The 17,564-nt window shown below is 53.4% G+C and overlaps 1 protein-coding gene across 7 annotated transcripts in view; it reads left to right on the top strand.

The window, feature by feature from the left end:
• arap1 (ArfGAP with RhoGAP domain, ankyrin repeat and PH domain 1) overlaps positions 1–17,564 on the top strand; it is a 209,758-nt gene that overhangs the window by 66,117 nt on the left and 126,077 nt on the right. For 6 of the 7 annotated variants that reach the window (XR_015757500.1, XM_087988447.1, XM_087988448.1 and 3 more), the window contains one exon: positions 11,983–12,122. The exons of the other annotated variant lie outside the window; for it this stretch is intronic. Coding sequence is in view for 3 of the 6 variants with exons in the window: in XM_087988447.1 (XP_087844573.1) it covers positions 11,983–12,122 (140 nt within the window). In the remaining 3 variants the exon portion in view is untranslated. The remainder of the gene's footprint in view (positions 1–11,982; positions 12,123–17,564) is intronic. 7 annotated transcript variants of the gene reach the window in all.

Below are 17,564 nucleotides of genomic sequence, written 5' to 3'. Positions count from 1 at the left end.
TGCTCATAACATGACTGTCTGTGTCCTTCATATAGATGTTATAGGGTTGGTATTGAGGCAATGCTGCACTTTCGGAGGGACAGCGCTGGGGGAGCTCCGCACTGTCGCAGGGTCAGTGCTGAGGGAGTGCCGCACTGTCGCAGGGTCAGTGCTGAGGGAGCGCCGCACTGTCGCAGGGTCAGTGCTGAGGGAGCGCCGCACTGTCGCAGGGTCAGTGCTGAGGGAGCGCCGCACTGTCGCAGGGTCAGTGCTGAGGGAGCGCCGCACTGTCGCAGGGTCAGTGCTGAGGGAGCGCCGCACTGTCGCAGGGTCAGTGCTGAGGGAGCGCCGCACTGTCGCAGGGTCAGTGCTGAGGGAGCGCCGCACTGTCGCAGGGTCAGTGCTGAGGGAGCGCCGCACTGTCGCAGGGTCAGTGCTGAGGGAGCGCCGCACTGTCGCAGGGTCAGTGCTGAGGGAGCGCCGCACTGTCGCAGGGTCAGTGCTGAGGGAGCGCCGCACTGTCGCAGGGTCAGTGCTGAGGGAGCGCCGCACTGTCGCAGGGTCAGTGCTGAGGGAGCGCCGCACTGTCGCAGGGTCAGTGCTGAGGGAGCGCCGCACTGTCGCAGGGTCAGTGCTGAGGGAGCGCCGCACTGTCGCAGGGTCAGTGCTGAGGGAGCGCCGCACTGTCGCAGGGTCAGTGCTGAGGGAGCGCCGCACTGTCGCAGGGTCAGTGCTGAGGGAGCGCCGCACTGTCGCAGGGTCAGTGCTGAGGGAGCGCCGCACTGTCGCAGGGTCAGTGCTGAGGGAGCGCCGCACTGTCGCAGGGTCAGTGCTGAGGGAGCGCCGCACTGTCGCAGGGTCAGTGCTGAGGGAGCGCCGCACTGTCGCAGGGTCAGTGCTGAGGGAGCGCCGCACTGTCGCAGGGTCAGTGCTGAGGGAGCGCCGCACTGTCGCAGGGTCAGTGCTGAGGGAGCGCCGCACTGTCGCAGGGTCAGTGCTGAGGGAGCGCCGCACTGTCGCAGGGTCAGTGCTGAGGGAGCGCCGCACTGTCGCAGGGTCAGTGCTGAGGGAGCGCCGCACTGTCGCAGGGTCAGTGCTGAGGGAGCGCCGCACTGTCGCAGGGTCAGTGCTGAGGGAGCGCCGCACTGTCGCAGGGTCAGTGCTGAGGGAGCGCCGCACTGTCGCAGGGTCAGTGCTGAGGGAGCGCCGCACTGTCGCAGGGTCAGTGCTGAGGGAGCGCCGCACTGTCGCAGGGTCAGTGCTGAGGGAGCGCCGCACTGTCGCAGGGTCAGTGCTGAGGGAGCGCCGCACTGTCGCAGGGTCAGTGCTGAGGGAGCGCCGCACTGTCGCAGGGTCAGTGCTGAGGGAGCGCCGCACTGTCGCAGGGTCAGTGCTGAGGGAGCGCCGCACTGTCGCAGGGTCAGTGCTGAGGGAGCGCCGCACTGTCGCAGGGTCAGTGCTGAGGGAGCGCCGCACTGTCGCAGGGTCAGTGCTGAGGGAGCGCCGCACTGTCGCAGGGTCAGTGCTGAGGGAGCGCCGCACTGTCGCAGGGTCAGTGCTGAGGGAGCGCCGCACTGTCGCAGGGTCAGTGCTGAGGGAGCGCCGCACTGTCGCAGGGTCAGTGCTGAGGGAGCGCCGCACTGTCGCAGGGTCAGTGCTGAGGGAGCGCCGCACTGTCGCAGGGTCAGTGCTGAGGGAGCGCCGCACTGTCGCAGGGTCAGTGCTGAGGGAGCGCCGCACTGTCGCAGGGTCAGTGCTGAGGGAGCGCCGCACTGTCGCAGGGTCAGTGCTGAGGGAGCGCCGCACTGTCGCAGGGTCAGTGCTGAGGGAGCGCCGCACTGTCGCAGGGTCAGTGCTGAGGGAGCGCCGCACTGTCGCAGGGTCAGTGCTGAGGGAGCGCCGCACTGTCGCAGGGTCAGTGCTGAGGGAGCGCCGCACTGTCGCAGGGTCAGTGCTGAGGGAGCGCCGCACTGTCGCAGGGTCAGTGCTGAGGGAGCGCCGCACTGTCGCAGGGTCAGTGCTGAGGGAGCGCCGCACTGTCGCAGGGTCAGTGCTGAGGGAGCGCCGCACTGTCGCAGGGTCAGTGCTGAGGGAGCGCCGCACTGTCGCAGGGTCAGTGCTGAGGGAGCGCCGCACTGTCGCAGGGTCAGTGCTGAGGGAGCGCCGCACTGTCGCAGGGTCAGTGCTGAGGGAGCGCCGCACTGTCGCAGGGTCAGTGCTGAGGGAGCGCCGCACTGTCGCAGGGTCAGTGCTGAGGGAGCGCCGCACTGTCGCAGGGTCAGTGCTGAGGGAGCGCCGCACTGTCGCAGGGTCAGTGCTGAGGGAGCGCCGCACTGTCGCAGGGTCAGTGCTGAGGGAGCGCCGCACTGTCGCAGGGTCAGTGCTGAGGGAGCGCCGCACTGTCGCAGGGTCAGTGCTGAGGGAGCGCCGCACTGTCGCAGGGTCAGTGCTGAGGGAGCGCCGCACTGTCGCAGGGTCAGTGCTGAGGGAGCGCCGCACTGTCGCAGGGTCAGTGCTGAGGGAGCGCCGCACTGTCGCAGGGTCAGTGCTGAGGGAGCGCCGCACTGTCGCAGGGTCAGTGCTGAGGGAGCGCCGCACTGTCGCAGGGTCAGTGCTGAGGGAGCGCCGCACTGTCGCAGGGTCAGTGCTGAGGGAGCGCCGCACTGTCGCAGGGTCAGTGCTGAGGGAGCGCCGCACTGTCGCAGGGTCAGTGCTGAGGGAGCGCCGCACTGTCGCAGGGTCAGTGCTGAGGGAGCGCCGCACTGTCGCAGGGTCAGTGCTGAGGGAGCGCCGCACTGTCGCAGGGTCAGTGCTGAGGGAGCGCCGCACTGTCGCAGGGTCAGTGCTGAGGGAGCGCCGCACTGTCGCAGGGTCAGTGCTGAGGGAGCGCCGCACTGTCGCAGGGTCAGTGCTGAGGGAGCGCCGCACTGTCGCAGGGTCAGTGCTGAGGGAGCGCCGCACTGTCGCAGGGTCAGTGCTGAGGGAGCGCCGCACTGTCGCAGGGTCAGTGCTGAGGGAGCGCCGCACTGTCGCAGGGTCAGTGCTGAGGGAGCGCCGCACTGTCGCAGGGTCAGTGCTGAGGGAGCGCCGCACTGTCGCAGGGTCAGTGCTGAGGGAGCGCCGCACTGTCGCAGGGTCAGTGCTGAGGGAGCGCCGCACTGTCGCAGGGTCAGTGCTGAGGGAGCGCCGCACTGTCGCAGGGTCAGTGCTGAGCGAGCGCCGCACTGTCGCAGGGTCAGTGCTGAGGGAGCGCCGCACTGTCGGAGGGTCAGTGCTGAGGGAGCGCCGCACTGTCGCAGGGTCAGTGCTGAGGGAGCGCCGCACTGTCGGAGGGTCAGTGCTGAGGGAGCGCCGCACTGTCGGAGGGTCAGTGCTGAGGGAGCGCCGCACTGTCGGAGGGTCAGTGCTGAGGGAGCGCCGCACTGTCGGAGGGTCAGTGCTGAGGGAGCGCCGCACTGTCGGAGGGTCAGTGCTGAGGGAGCGCCGCACTGTCGGAGGGTCAGTGCTGAGGGAGCGCCGCACTGTCGGAGGGTCAGTGCTGAGGGAGCGCCGCACTGTCGGAGGGTCAGTGCTGAGGGAGCGCCGCACTGTCGGAGGGTCAGTGCTGAGGGAGCGCCGCACTGTCGGAGGGTCAGTGCTGAGGGAGCGCCGCACTGTCGGAGGGTCAGTGCTGAGGGACTGGGCACTGTCGGAGGGTCAGTGCTGAGGGAGCCCCGCACTGTCGGAGGGTCAGTGCTGAGGGAGCCCCGCACTGTCGGAGGGTCAGTGCTGAGGGAGGGCCGCACTGTCGGAGGGTCAGTGCTGAGGGAGCGCCGTACTGTCGGAGGGTCAGTGCTGAGGGAGCGCCGCACTGTCGGAGGGTCAGTGCTGAGGGAGCGCCGTACTGTCGGAGGGTCAGTGCTGAGGAAGCGCAGCACTGTCGGAGGGTCAGTGCTGAGGAAGCGCAGCACTGTCGGAGGGTCAGTGCTGAGGGAGGGCCGCACTGTCGGAGGGTCAGTGCTGAGGGAGTGCCGTACTGTCGGAGGGTCAGTGCTGAGGGAGCGCCGCACTGTCGGAGGGTCAGTGCTGAGGAAGTGCAGCACTGTCGGAGGGTCAGTGCTGAGGGAGGGCCGCACTGTCGGAGGGTCAGTGCTGAGGGAGTGCCGTACTGTCGGAGGGTCAGTGTTGTATTTGTGTTGCAGTGTATTTATAGGTACAGTAATTCTGATAATTCTGTTCTCGGCAGTGATGAGTGACTGGGGAATCTACAACCTGGAGGGCACTGTCTCAGGTAGAGGGGCGAGTCATTTCTGCCTTCTGTTGTGAGAGGGTTCACTGAGAGAGTTATGAACCTTGGGAATTCTTTTCCCCTCAGGTTTCGGGATGCTCTGTGGTCAAGTGTTGTGATTGCTGGGAGAGGCTGATTTCTGGGCTCTCAAGCTGTCATGTGACATAGAGAGTGGGACTTTTGCCCAAGGCAATGATAGTATTGTTGGTGGAGCAGGATTGATGGGCTGAATGGTCGACCTCCTGGTCCTGTTGCCTGTGATTTGGTCTGTAACCCTGGTTCTAATTCCGGTGATTGTCCGTGAGCTCTGGTCGGAGTGTGCAGGAAAGCTGCAGACTGTTACAATCCAGGAGGCCAGTCAGCCCATCCATGCCTGCACTGACATCACTTACAGGCAGTCTGCTGGACGGGCTTGTGTGCGATCTAGTGTGTCCCACCATCGTGGGTTCAGTACCCACACCAGCAGAGGTTCCCATGAAGGTATCTCGTCCTCCTCTGTGGCGCAGAGACCCTCGGTTAAACCCCCACCCCAGCCCCATGTGTCTGTAACCAGAGGGCAGCGCTGTGCCCCGGTGACTCTCTGTCCCACATTTGTTTCCACTGGGTGCCCCGGGATGTGCTGGGGACAGTGAGGGTGTACAAGTGAACAGATGTTGTGAAAATTAACATCCCCAGATGTGTTGAGTATTGACATTTACAAACTGTCCCTCTTTCCTGTCGAGGGTTTGTTTATTGAGTTGCTGAGCACAATGTTAAAAAAAAATGAAGAAAATTGTTTTCATACTTTTTAATGTGATGTGGGGTCACTGGCTGGGCCAGCGTTTATTACACATCCCTAGAGTGTGGAAGTAGGCCGTTTGACCCATTGAGTTGCTACTGACCCACTGAAGGTCATCCCACCCTATCTCTAGCCCAGCATTTCCCATAGCTAACCCACCTGGCTGCACCTCCCTGAACACTGGGCAATTTATGGCTTGTCTACCTAATCTGCACATTTTTGGATTGTGGGAGGAAATCCCCACAGACACTAAGAGAATGTGCAAACTCCTCGCAGGACAGTTGCCCGAGGCTGGCATCGAACCTGGATCCCTAGCACTGTGAGTCAGTGGTGCTAACCACTGGGCCACCGCCTCCCTTAATCAACCTGACACACACCTTCTGATTTTGCAAGACTAACGAGGCTCCTTAATGACCTTATCATCAGGTAGGAGTTGCTTTGAAAGAACCTGCCAATTAACCTGGGGCCTGTGGTTCAGTGATTGAAGGTGTTCACTGATGAGCTAATCAAACACATCCCCCAGAGCGCACAGCTCTGCTCCAGAGTCCAGATGAAATCTGAAACAGAATTCTTGGTTCCCACGGCAACTGACCAATGGTCCTGATGTGGATCCCCCTGACCTTCTGCTGCAGGAACCGTGCTCCCCATTGAACTGCAAAACTCTGCATTTTCATGCAACGTCCTTCCTCCTCTTCGACTGGTTGGATTCTTTGTAGCTCAGGGTGGGATCAAGTTGGTTTTCAAGAGCCAATCCTGAGTTACACAGTTACTGCAAATAGCCAGCACTGCCACCTGTGAAAGTGCCCCCTGCTGGACGGGTGAGAGAGTTATTGTGTGTGGCAACACCAATGTTTCAAAATGGCGCCCCTACCCTGACTCTGGCCACGTCTTGTTGAGTGGAGGTTTCTTTGTTCCCTCGCTGACAGGATGTGGCTGTCACTGACTGGGCCAGTAATTGTTGCCAGTTCCTAATGGCCCAGAGGGCAGTTCAGAGGCCCCATGTTGCTGTGGCCACTGAAATTAATCTGGGAAATGCAGACGCTAGAAATGTGAAGTTATCTGCAGCCACTGACCAACCAGGGTGGGTGAACATGTTTTAGCTGAGCCAACGAGGGGCTGACATTGTTCCTCACAGTTCTCAGGAAGGACAGCTTCGGTTCCTACAGTAACGTCTCACTTTCCCACTTTGTATTCCATCTGCCACTTCCTTTCCCACTCTCCCAGCCTGTCCAAGTCCTTCTGTAGCCTCCCCACTTCCTCACCACTATCTATCCCTCCGCCTATCCTTGCGTCATCTGTAAACTGAGCAACAGTGCCCTCAGTTCCTCCGTCCAGACTGTTAATGTATAATGTGAATCGCTCTGGTCCCAACACAGACCCCTGCAGAACTCCACCAGTCACTGGCTGCCATTCTGAAACAGACCCCTTTATCCTCACTGTCTGCCTCCTGCCAGTCAGCCAATCCTGTATCCATGCCAGTACCTTGCCCCTAACACATTGGGCTCTTCCTTATTTTGCAGCCTCCTGTGTGGCACCTTGGCAAAGGCCTTCTGGAAATCCAAATAGATCGCATCCACTGGCTCTCCTTTGTCTAACTTGCTCATTGCCTCCTCAAAGAATTCAAACAGATTTGTCAGGCATGACCCTCTCCTTGATCAAGCCGTGCACTTCCACGTACTCTGCAATCTCATACGTAATAATGGATGCTAAAACCTTCCCAATGACTGAGGTCAGGCTACCTGGCCTGTCGATTCCTGTCCTCTGCCTCCCTCCCTTCTGAAATAAGGACTTTCCTATTTTCTATGTTTCTGTGAGAACAGTTGGTGTGGAGGGTCAGTGCGAAAGTTAAGTTGCTGCCTGGTCTGGAGAGGCCTCTTCGGGAATACTGTGTCCCGTGGTGGTCACCCAGTTGCAGGAAGGATATTATTAAGCTGGAGACGGTTCCGAAGATATTTCCCAGGATGTTGCTGGGTACGGAAGGTTTGAGTTATCAAGAAAGGCTGGATGGGCTGGGACTTTTTTCACTGCAGCGTAGGAGGCTGAGAGGTGACCTGATAGAAGTTTATAAAATAATGAGAGGTAGAGATAGTGTTGTGTTTTCCCTGGGATGGGGGATTTCAACACTGGGGGCACATTTTTAACGCGAGAGGAGAAAGATTTAAAAAGACATGAGGGGTAAATGTTTTATACCCAGAGGGTGGTTTATGTGTGGAATGAGCTTCCTGAGGAAGTGGGGGATGTGGGTACAGTTACAATATTTAAAAGACATTTGGATGGATACATGAATAGGAAAGGTTTGGAGGGATATGGGCCAGGAGCAGGCAGGTAGGACCAGTTTTGTTTGGGATGATGTTCAGCACGGACTGGTTGGACTGAGGGATCTGTTTCCATGCTGGGTGACTCTATGATTCTACGAGAGAGAGATTGCGATGTGAATGAGTGTGAATTGAGGTATGAGAGGGAGGAAGTGGGTACTCTGCTGAAAACAAGACAAAGAAACACCATCCCCCCTCAGTTCGTGTTTTCACCCACGCTCACTATATTTTGGCATCAGTCAGGGTCTGTTCAGTGACGTGTCTCCAGAAATAATTCTGCCTGGAAGTCAGTGGGGAGTGGTGTTCCACAGGGCTCTGTCCCTGGGCCTCTACTGTTTGTAATTTTTGTTAATGACTTGGATGAGGGGATTGAAGGATGGGTCAGCAAGTTTGCAGATGACACAAAGGTTGGAGGTGTCGTTGACAGTATAGGGGGCTGTTGTAGGCTGCAGTGTGACATTGACAGGATGCAGAGATGGGCTGAGAGGTGGCAGATGGAGTTCAACCTGGATAAATGCGAGATGATGCATTTTGGAAGGTCGAATTTGAAAGCTAAGTACAGGATTAAGGATAGGATTCTTGGCAGTGTGGAGGAACAGAGGGATCTTGGTGTGTAGGTACATAGATCCCTTAAAATGGCCACCCAAGTGGACAGGGTTGTTAAGAAAGCATATGGTGTTTTGGCTTTCATTAACAGGGGGATTGAGTTTAAGAGTCGTGAGATCTTGTTGCAGCTCTATAAAACTTTGGTTAGACCGCACTTGGAATACTGCGTCCAGTTCTGGTTGCCCTATTATAGGAAAGATGTGGATGCTTTGGAGAGGGTTCAGAGGAGGTTTACCAGGATGCTGCCTGGACTGGAGGACTTATCTTATGAAGAAAGGTTGACTGAGCTTGGACTTTTTTCATTGGAGAAAAGGAGGAGGAGAGGGGTCCTAATTGAGGTATACAAGATAATGAGAAGCATAGATGGAGTCGATAGCCAGAGACTATTTCCCAGGGCAGAAATGACTAATATGAGGGGTCATAGTTTTAAGCTGGTTGGAGGAAAGTATAGAGGGAATGTCAGAGGTGGGTTCTTTACACAGAGTTGTGAGAGCATGGAATGCATTGCCAGCAGCAGTTGTGGAGGCAGGGTCATTGGGGACATCTAAGAGACTGCTGGACATGCATATGGTCACAGAAATTTGAGGGTGCATACATGAGGATCAGTGGTCGGCACAACATCGTGGGCTGAAGGGCCTGTTCTGTGCTGCACTGTTCTATGTTCTATTTCTCCAAATGCTCTGTATTTACCCGACAAACAGGGACCCTGCTCTAGATGTAACTGTCTTTAAAATGGACAGCAACTGCTGAAAGGTGCAACGCAAAGGGACTGGGGGGGGGAGGGGGGAAGTTTATGCATGAAACACAGAAAGCTAGCACACAGGGGCAGCAGGAATTTAGGAAGGGTCATGGGGAAATGTTGGCCTTTAGGTTGGGTGGCACAGTGGTTAGCACTGCTGCCTCACAGCGCCAGGGACCCAGGTTCAATCCCAGCCTCAGGTGACTGTCTGTGTGGAGTTTGCACGTTCTCCCCGTGTCTGTGTGGGTTTCCTTCCACAGTCCAAAGATGTTAGGTGAGGTAAATTGCCCACCGAGTTCAAGGGTGCATAGGTCAGGGTAACCTACCCAGAATGGGTCTGGGTAGGTTACTCCTCAGAGGGTCAGTGTGGACTTGGTGGGCCTAAGGGCCTGTTTCCACACTGTAGGGAACCTAATCCCTTTGAAATGAAGATTAGATTGGATTAAAATCCCGACAGTGTGGAAACAGGCCCTTCGGCCCAACAAGTCCATACTGACTCTCTGAAGAGTAACCCGCCCAGACCCATTTCCCTCTGACTAATGCACCTAACGCTATGGGCAATTTCTCATGGCCAATTCACCTGACCTGCACACCTTTGGACTGTGGGAGGAAACTGGAGCACCCGGAGGAAACCCTCACAGACACGGGGAGAATGTGCAAACTCCGCACATTTGTGGATCAGAGTATAAGAGTAGGGAGGTCTTATTGCAACTGTACAAGGTGCTGGGGAGGTCACTGATGGAGCACTATGAGCTGTTCCCATCCCTTATTTAAGGAAAGATATCATTTCATTGGAAGTAGTTGAGAGAAGGTTCACTAGGATGGTCCCTGGGATGGGGAGGGATTGTTTTCTGAACAAAGGTTAAACAGGTTGGGACACTACTCCCTGGAGTTTAGAAGAATGAGAGGGGATCTCATTGAAACATCCAGGATTCTTAAGGGGCTTGAGTGGGTCAATGCTGTGAGGATGTTTCCCCTCATGGGAGGGTCTAGGACCAGAGGGCACAGTCTCAGAATAAAGGGGCACCAATTTCAGACTGAGATGGGGAGGAATTTCTCCTGAGGTTTGAGAGTCTTTGGAACTCCTCGTCACAGAGAGCTGTGTGGGCAGAGTCCTTGTGGATATTTAAGGCTGAGAGAGATTTTACATCAGTCGGGGAATGAAGGGATACAGGGAAAGGGCAGGAAATGGATGTGAGGAATGTGGGATCAGCCGTGATTCTGTTGAATGGGGGAGCAGGCTCGAGGGGCTGAATGGCCACCTCCTGTTCCTATTTCTTATTGTCTTACTACGGTTTTAGCAAGATCCAACCTTCCAGTAGGATTTCTGTCACTGTGTCAACACCCCTCAACTTGCAAGACCCATCCCTACATCTACAGAGAGAGTGTACTGTACACGGGGCAGTGGGGGGGGATTAAATGGGGGTGTAGGGTCAGTGATGGGGGGAGAGTGTACATGGGGCAGTGGGGAGGGGGATTAAATGGGGGCGTAGGGTCAGTGATGGGGGGAGAGTGTACACAGGGCAGTGGGAGGGGGATTAAATGGGGGCGTAGGGTCAGTGATGGGGGGAGAGTGTACACAGGGCAGTGGGGAGGGGGATTAAATGGGGGCGTAGGGTCAGTGTTGGGGGGAGAGTGTACACGGGGCAGTGGGAGGGGGATTAAATGGGGGCGTAGGGTCAGTGATGGGGGGAGAGTGTACACAGGGCAGTGGGAGGGGGATTAAATGGGGGCGTAGGGTCAGTGATGGGGGGAGAGTGTACACAGGGCAGTGGGAGGGGGATTAAATGGGGGCGTAGGGTCAGTGATGGGGGGAGAGTGTACACGAGGCAGTGGGGGGGGGATTAAAAGGGGGCGTAGGGTCAGTGATGGGGGGAGAGTGTACACAGGGCAGTGGGAAGGGGATTAAATGGGGGCGTAGGGTCAGTGATGGGGGGAGAGTGTACATGGGGCAGTGGGAGGGGGATTAAATGGGGGCGTAGGGTCAGTGTTGGGGGGAGAGTGTACACGGGGCAGTGGGGAGGGGGATTAAATGGGGGCGTAGGGTCAATGATGGGGGGAGAGTGTACATGGGGCAGTGGGGAGGGGGATTACATGGGGGCGTAGGTTCAATGATGGGGGGAGAGTGTACACAGGGCAATGGGAGGGGGATTAAATGGGGGCGTAGGGTCAGTGATGGGGGGAGAGTGTACACAGGGCAGTGGGAGGGGGATTAAATGGGGGCGTAGGGTCAATGATGGGGGGAGAGTGTACACAAGGCAGTGGGAGGGGGATTAAATGGGGGCGTAGGGTCAATGATGGGGGGAGAGTGCACACGGGGCAGTGGGAGGGGGATTAAATGGGGGCGTAGGGTCAATGATGGGGGGAGAGTGTACACAGGGCAGTGGGAGGGGGATTAAACGGGGCCGTTGGGGGTGTGGAAAGAATGATGTTTGAAATGAAAGTTTATCCACTTGACAAACTCAAACTGAGAATCCAAAGAGAAATAAATAGAATTCAGGTTTAGTTTTATGGGCAGTGAGTGTTTTCCTGTTGTGGTTTTTTTGTAGTTTTGTCATTGTTAACGATACTGAGGTGTTTGTCCGGAATGAATACAGATGTAAGCAGCAGCAACACTTACTCTGCTGTGGATAAAAATCAGGACCGTCCCCTTGTATTCACTTGGATTTGTTTTGCAAAGTGTGGTTAGAGGGAGTCACTAACTCACTGGTTTTGCTTCCCAGATCGGATTCTCACCGAAACTGGGAGATTTTATTGTCCAGTTATCTAATCTCATCCTATCTCTGTCCTGGGAGTGTTTGATGGGGGACAGTGTAGAGGGAGCTTTACTCTGTATCTAACCCCGTGCTGTCCCTGTCCTGGGAGTGTTTGATGAAGGACAGGTAGAGGGAGCTTTACCCTTTCTGTCCCTGTCCTGGGAGCGTTTGATGGGGGACAGTGTAGAGGGAGTTTTACCGTGTATCTAACCCCGTGCTGTCCCTGTCCTTGGAGTGTTTGATGGGGACAGTGTAGAGGGAGCTTTACTCTGTATCTGACCCTGATTGTCCCTGTCCTGGGGGTGTTTGATGGGGACAGTGTAGAGGGAGCTTTACTCTGTTTCTAACCCCGTGCTGTCCCTGTCCTTGGAGTGTTTGATGGGGACAGTGTAGAGGGAGCTTTACTCTGTATCTGACCCTGTCTGTCCCTGTCCTGGGTGTGTAGAGGGAGTTCTGTGTCGCTATCACATCCAGCTGGGTTTGCTGAGTGTCTTGGTGAGGTAATTCGGAATGTAACTGGATTATTTCCCTTTGCCTTTCAGTGGTGTGGACAGTGTGAACGTGAATGAGTGTCGGACGGACCTCAAGTCCCCTCCGGTTCCTGCACGAGCTCAGCCCTTGGCAATCGCACAGTGCGGCATTGACTGCAATCTGCCAGCACTCCCTGACCTCCCGGTCTGTAGTGAGTAGTGCACTGTTGTCCTTCCCTACGTGTGTGTGCGTGCGTGTGTGTGCGTGAGAGTGTGAGAGATTCGAGGGTTCACTTGTAGCTTTGTTCAGCTTGCTGGGGGTGAGTTGGGGCAAGGCGTTGTGCTAACCCTGTTGGCTCTTTTCTGGATCCTATTGTAGGATGTGGGCATTTACTCCCATCACTCATTGCCCCTTGAATGGTGCGTTTGCCTGGACCATCAGAGTGGGCATTGCTGTGGGTCTGGAGTCACGTGTAGGCCAGGTCAGGTAACGATGACACATTCCCTTCCGTACGGGCCATCATTTGGGTTTTTATGACAATCGATGACGGTTTTGTGGTGACCATCACCGAGACTAGACTTCAATTCCAGATTAATTAATTGAAATTAAATACTCAGTGGATGTCATGGCACTAATACTGAATCTGTAGCTGGGCTGTGCTCCTTGGATGCTGCCTGAACTGCTGTGCTCTTCCAGCACCACTAATCCAGAATCTGGTTTCCAGCATCTGCAGTCATTGTTTTTACCCCAGTGTGCATGACAAGCCCATAAATGAGGTGAGGGGAACCACCATTCTCACCCCCACCCTGCCAAGTTTGGGGGCAGCGGTTTCAGGAACAACTCTCCCAGAGTGACCTCCTCCACCTCCAGAGCTCAGTCCATCGGCAAATACCATTCACTGCAAGTTGCAATCAGGCATTTGGCACATTTCAGTGAAACCCCTCCCGTAACATCAGCTGGCATGGGGACAGGGCTGCTGTTGCATGGGGAGGCTGGTCTAGTGGCATTGTCACTGCACTTAGGCTATTGCTCTGGGGATACCAGTCCAAATCCCGCCGCATTAAATGAATAAATTGTGGAATTTAAACTGTCCCAGTAATAGTGCTCAGATACCAACTGGTGTAAAAACCCACCTAGTTTACTCACACGATGGAAGACTGTTGTCCATACTTGGTCTGGCTCATACGGGAGTTCAGACCCACACAAATACAATTAATCCTTGAGTGCCCACTGAAGGGATCTGAGCAAGGCACTGCTCAATTGACTGAGGGCGAGGGGAGTGAGAGCATGGGAGCTACAGTTGCTGGTGCCACTCAAGATGGAAGGGGTTGTCTGTCTGTCTGCATGTCTGATGTTTTGTGTCTGTGTGCGTGCCTGATTTTGTATGTGTGTCTCCGTGTGCCTGATTTCATGTGTCTATATGTTTGTGTCTGACTGTCTGCATGTATGATTTTGTGTCTTGTGTGTCTGTCTGTATCTGATATCATGTCTGTGTGTGTGGCTGTGTCAGATTTTGTGCGTGTGAGTGTGTGTCTGATTTTGTGTGAGACCGTGTGTGTCTCTGTGTGTGTCTGATTTTGTGTGTCTCTGTGTGTGTCTGATTTTTGTCTGTGTGTGTGCCTCTGTATGTTCATATCTCATTATGTGTGTCTGTCTGTGTGTCTCTGTATGTGATTGCAGTTTTCCTCCCACAGTCTAAAGATGTGCAGGTTAGGTGAATTGGCCATGCTAAATTGCCCATAGTGTTAGGTTAGAGGTATGGGTGGGTTGCGCTTTGGTGGATCGGTGTGGACTTGTTGGGCTGAAGGGCCTGTTTCCACGCTGTAATGTAATTTAAAAATCTAAAGATATCCCAACCCAATCTAGTCCCACCTGCAGCACCTGGCCCATATCCCTCCAAACCCTTCCTATTCATATACCCATCCAAATGCCTCTTAAATGTTGCAATTGTACCAGCCTCCACCATATCCTCTGGCAGCTCATTCCATACACGTACCACCCTCTGTGTGAAAACGCTGCCCCTTAGGTCTCTTTTATATCTTTCCCCTCTCACCCTAAACCTATGCCCTCTAGTTCTGGACTCCCCGACCCCAGGGAAAAGACTTTGCCTATTTACCCTATCCATGCCCCTCATGATTTTGTAAACCTCTATAAGGTCACCCCACAACCTCCGACGCTCCAGGGAAAACAGCCCCAGCCTGTTCAGCCTCTCCCTGTAGCTCAAATCCTCCAACCCTGGCAACATCCTTGTAAATCTTTTCTGAACCCTTTCAAGTTTCACAACATCCTTCCAATAGGAAAGAGACCAGAATTGCACGCAATTTTCCAACCGTGGCCTAACCAATGTCCTGTACAGTCGCAACATGACCTCCCAACTCCTGTACTCAATACTCTGACCAATAAAGGAAAGCATACCAAACGCCTTCTTCACTATCCTATCTACCTGCGACTCCACTTTCAAGGAACTATGAACCTGCACTCCAAGGTCTCTTTGTTCAGTAACACTCCCTAGGACCTTACCATTAAGTGTATAAGTCCTGCTAAGATTTGCTTTCCCAAAATGCAACACCTTGCATTTATCTGAATTAAACTCCATCTGTCACTTCTCAGCCCATTGGCCCATCTGGTCCAGATCCTGTTGTAATCTGAGGTAACCCTCTTCACTGTCCACAACACCTCCAATTTTGGTGTCATCTGCAAACTTACTAACTGTACCTTTTATGCTCGCATCCAAATAATTTATGTAAATGACAAAAAGTAGAGGGCCCAGCACCGATCTTTGTGGCACTCCACTGGTCACAGGCCTCCAGTCTGAAAAACAACCCTCCACCACCACCCTCTGTCTTCTACCTTTGAGGCAGTTCTGTATCCAAATGGCTAGTTCTCCCTGTATTCCATGAGATCTAACCTTGCTAATCAGTCTCCCATGGGGAACCTTGTCACCTTACTGAAGTCCATAAGATCACATCTACCGCTCTGTCCTCATCAATCCCTTTTGTGACTTCTTCAGAAAACTCAATCTAGTTTGTGAGACATGATTTCCCACACACAAGGCCATGTTGACTATCCCTAATCAGTCCTGTACATGTACATCCTGTCCCTCAGCAAGAGGCCCAGCAATCACTTCTCTAGGTTCCCACAGAGTTCTCGGGTACACCTGATCAGGTCCTGGGGATTTATCCACCTTTACCTGTTTCAAGACATCCAGCACTTCCTCCTCTGTAATCTGGACATTTTGCAAGATGTCACCATCTATTTCCCTACAGTCTATATCTCCCATATCCTTTCCCATAGTAAATACTGATGCAAAATATCCATTTAGTATCTCCCCCATTTTCTGTGGCTCCACACAAAGGCCACCTTGCTGATCTTTGAGGGGCCCAATTCTCTCCCGAGTTATCCTTTTGTCCTTAATGTATTTGTAAAAACCCTTTGGATTCTCCTTAATTCTATTTGCCAAAACTATCTCATGTCCCCTTTTTGCCCTCCTGATTTCCCTCTTAAGTATACTCCTACTGCCTTTATACTCTTCTAAGGATTCACTCGATCTATCCTGTCTATACCTGACATATGCTTCCTTCTTTTTCTTAACCAAACCCTCAATTTCTTTCGTCATCCAGCATTCCCTACACCTACTAGCCTTCCCTTTCACCCTGACAGGAATATACTTTCTCTGGATTCTTGTTAGCTCATTTCTGAAGGCTTTCCATTTTCCAACCGTCCCTTTACCTGCGAACATCTGCCTCCAATCAGCTTTCGAAAGTTCTTGCCTAACACCGTAAAAATTGGCCTTTCTCCAATTTAGAACTTCAACTTTTAGATCTGGTCTATCCTTTTCCAGCACTATTTTAGAACTAATAGAATTATGTTCACTGGCCCCAAAGTGCTCCCCCACTGACACCTCAGTCACCTGCCCTGCCTTATTTCCCAAGAGTAGGTCAAGTTTTGCACCTTCTCTAGTACATACATCCACATACTGAATCAGAAAATTGTCTTGTACACACTTAAGAAATTCCTCTCCATCTAAACCTTTAACACTATGGCAGTCCCAGTCTATGTTTGGAAAGTTAAAATCCCCGACCATAACTACCCTATTATTCTTACAGATAGCTGAGATCTCCTTACAAATTTGTTTCTCAATTTCCCTCTGACTATTGGGGGGTCTATAATACAATCCTAATAAGGTAATCATCCCTTTCGTATTTCTCAGTTCCACCCAAATAACTTCCCTGGATGTATTTCCGGGAATATCCTCCCTCAGCACAGCTGTAATGCTATCCCTTATCAAAAATGCCACTCCCCTCCTCTCTTGCCTCCTTTTCTATCCTTCCTGTAGCATTTGTATCCTGGAACATTAAGCTGCCAGTCCTGCCCATCCCTGAGCCATGTTTCTGTAATTGCTATGATAACCCAGTCCCATGTTCCTAACCATGCCCTGAGTTCATCTGCCTTCCCTGTTAGGCCCCTTGCATTGAAATAAATGCAGTTTAATTTATCAGTCCTACCTTGTCCCTGCCTGCCCTGACTGCTTGACTCTCTGCTGTTCTCAACTGTACCTGTCTCAAATTGATCTCTTTCCTCACTATCTCCATGGGTCCCCACCCCCCCCATCTTACTAGTTTAAATCCTCCTGAGCAGTTCTAGCAAATTTCCCTGCCTGTATATTAGCCCCCTTCCAATTTAGGTGCAATCCGTCCTTCTTGTACAGGTCACTTCTACCCCAAAAGAGATTCCAATGATCCAAAAATGTGAATCCTTCTCCCATACACCAGCTCCTCAGCCATGCATTCATCTGCTCTATCCTCCTATTCCTGCCCTCACTCGCTCGTAGCACTGGGAGTAATCCAGATATTACTACCCTTGAGGACCTCCTTTTTAAATTCCTGCCTAACTCTCTGCAATCTCCCTTCAGAATCTCAACCTTTTGCCTTCCTGTGTCGTTGGTTCCAATGTAGACAATGACCTCTTGCTGGCCCCTCTCCCCCGTGAGAACATTCTGCACCCTCTCTGATCCTGGTACCAGGGAAACAACACACCATTCTGCTTTTTCTCTGCTGGCCACAGAAATGTCTGTCTGTACCTCGGACTACAGAATCCCTAACACAATTGATCTCTTGGAACCCGACGTACCCCTCGTTACATTAGAGCCAGTCTCAATACCAGAAACTTGGCTGTTCGTGCTACATTCCCCTGAGAATCCATCACCCCCTACATTTTCCAAAACAGCATACCTGTTTGAAATGGGTATATCCACAAAAGACTCCTGCCCTAGGTGCCGACCTCTCTCTCCCTTCCTGGAGTTAACCCATCTATGTGACTGTATCTGAGACTTTCCCCCCTTCCTATAACTGCCATTCATCACATTGTGTTGCTGTTGCAAATTCCTCATCGTTTCTGTCTGTCTCTCCAACCGATCCACTCGATCTGATAAGATTCGCATCCAACAGCATTTATGGCAGATATAATCCGCAGTAACCCTTAAACTCTCTTTAAACTCCCACATCTGACAGGGAGTACATATCACTGCAAAGGCCATTTTTGCTCCTTCACAATCTACAGACCCAGAAAATCACACCGTCTTATTCCTCTACAAAACACTGCCCCAGGTTAAATTAATAGTTATGGCTTATATTTTAAGTTTAAACAAGAGACA

This window comes from Chiloscyllium plagiosum, unplaced genomic scaffold (assembly GCF_037043375.1).
Source record: "Chiloscyllium plagiosum isolate Xiang-an unplaced genomic scaffold, Cpla_swu_hap1 HiC_scaffold_6, whole genome shotgun sequence".
NCBI lineage: Eukaryota > Metazoa > Chordata > Chondrichthyes > Orectolobiformes > Hemiscylliidae > Chiloscyllium > Chiloscyllium plagiosum.
The sequence above is the reverse complement of the archived record's forward strand: the minus strand, read 5'-3'. Positions and strand labels throughout refer to the sequence as shown.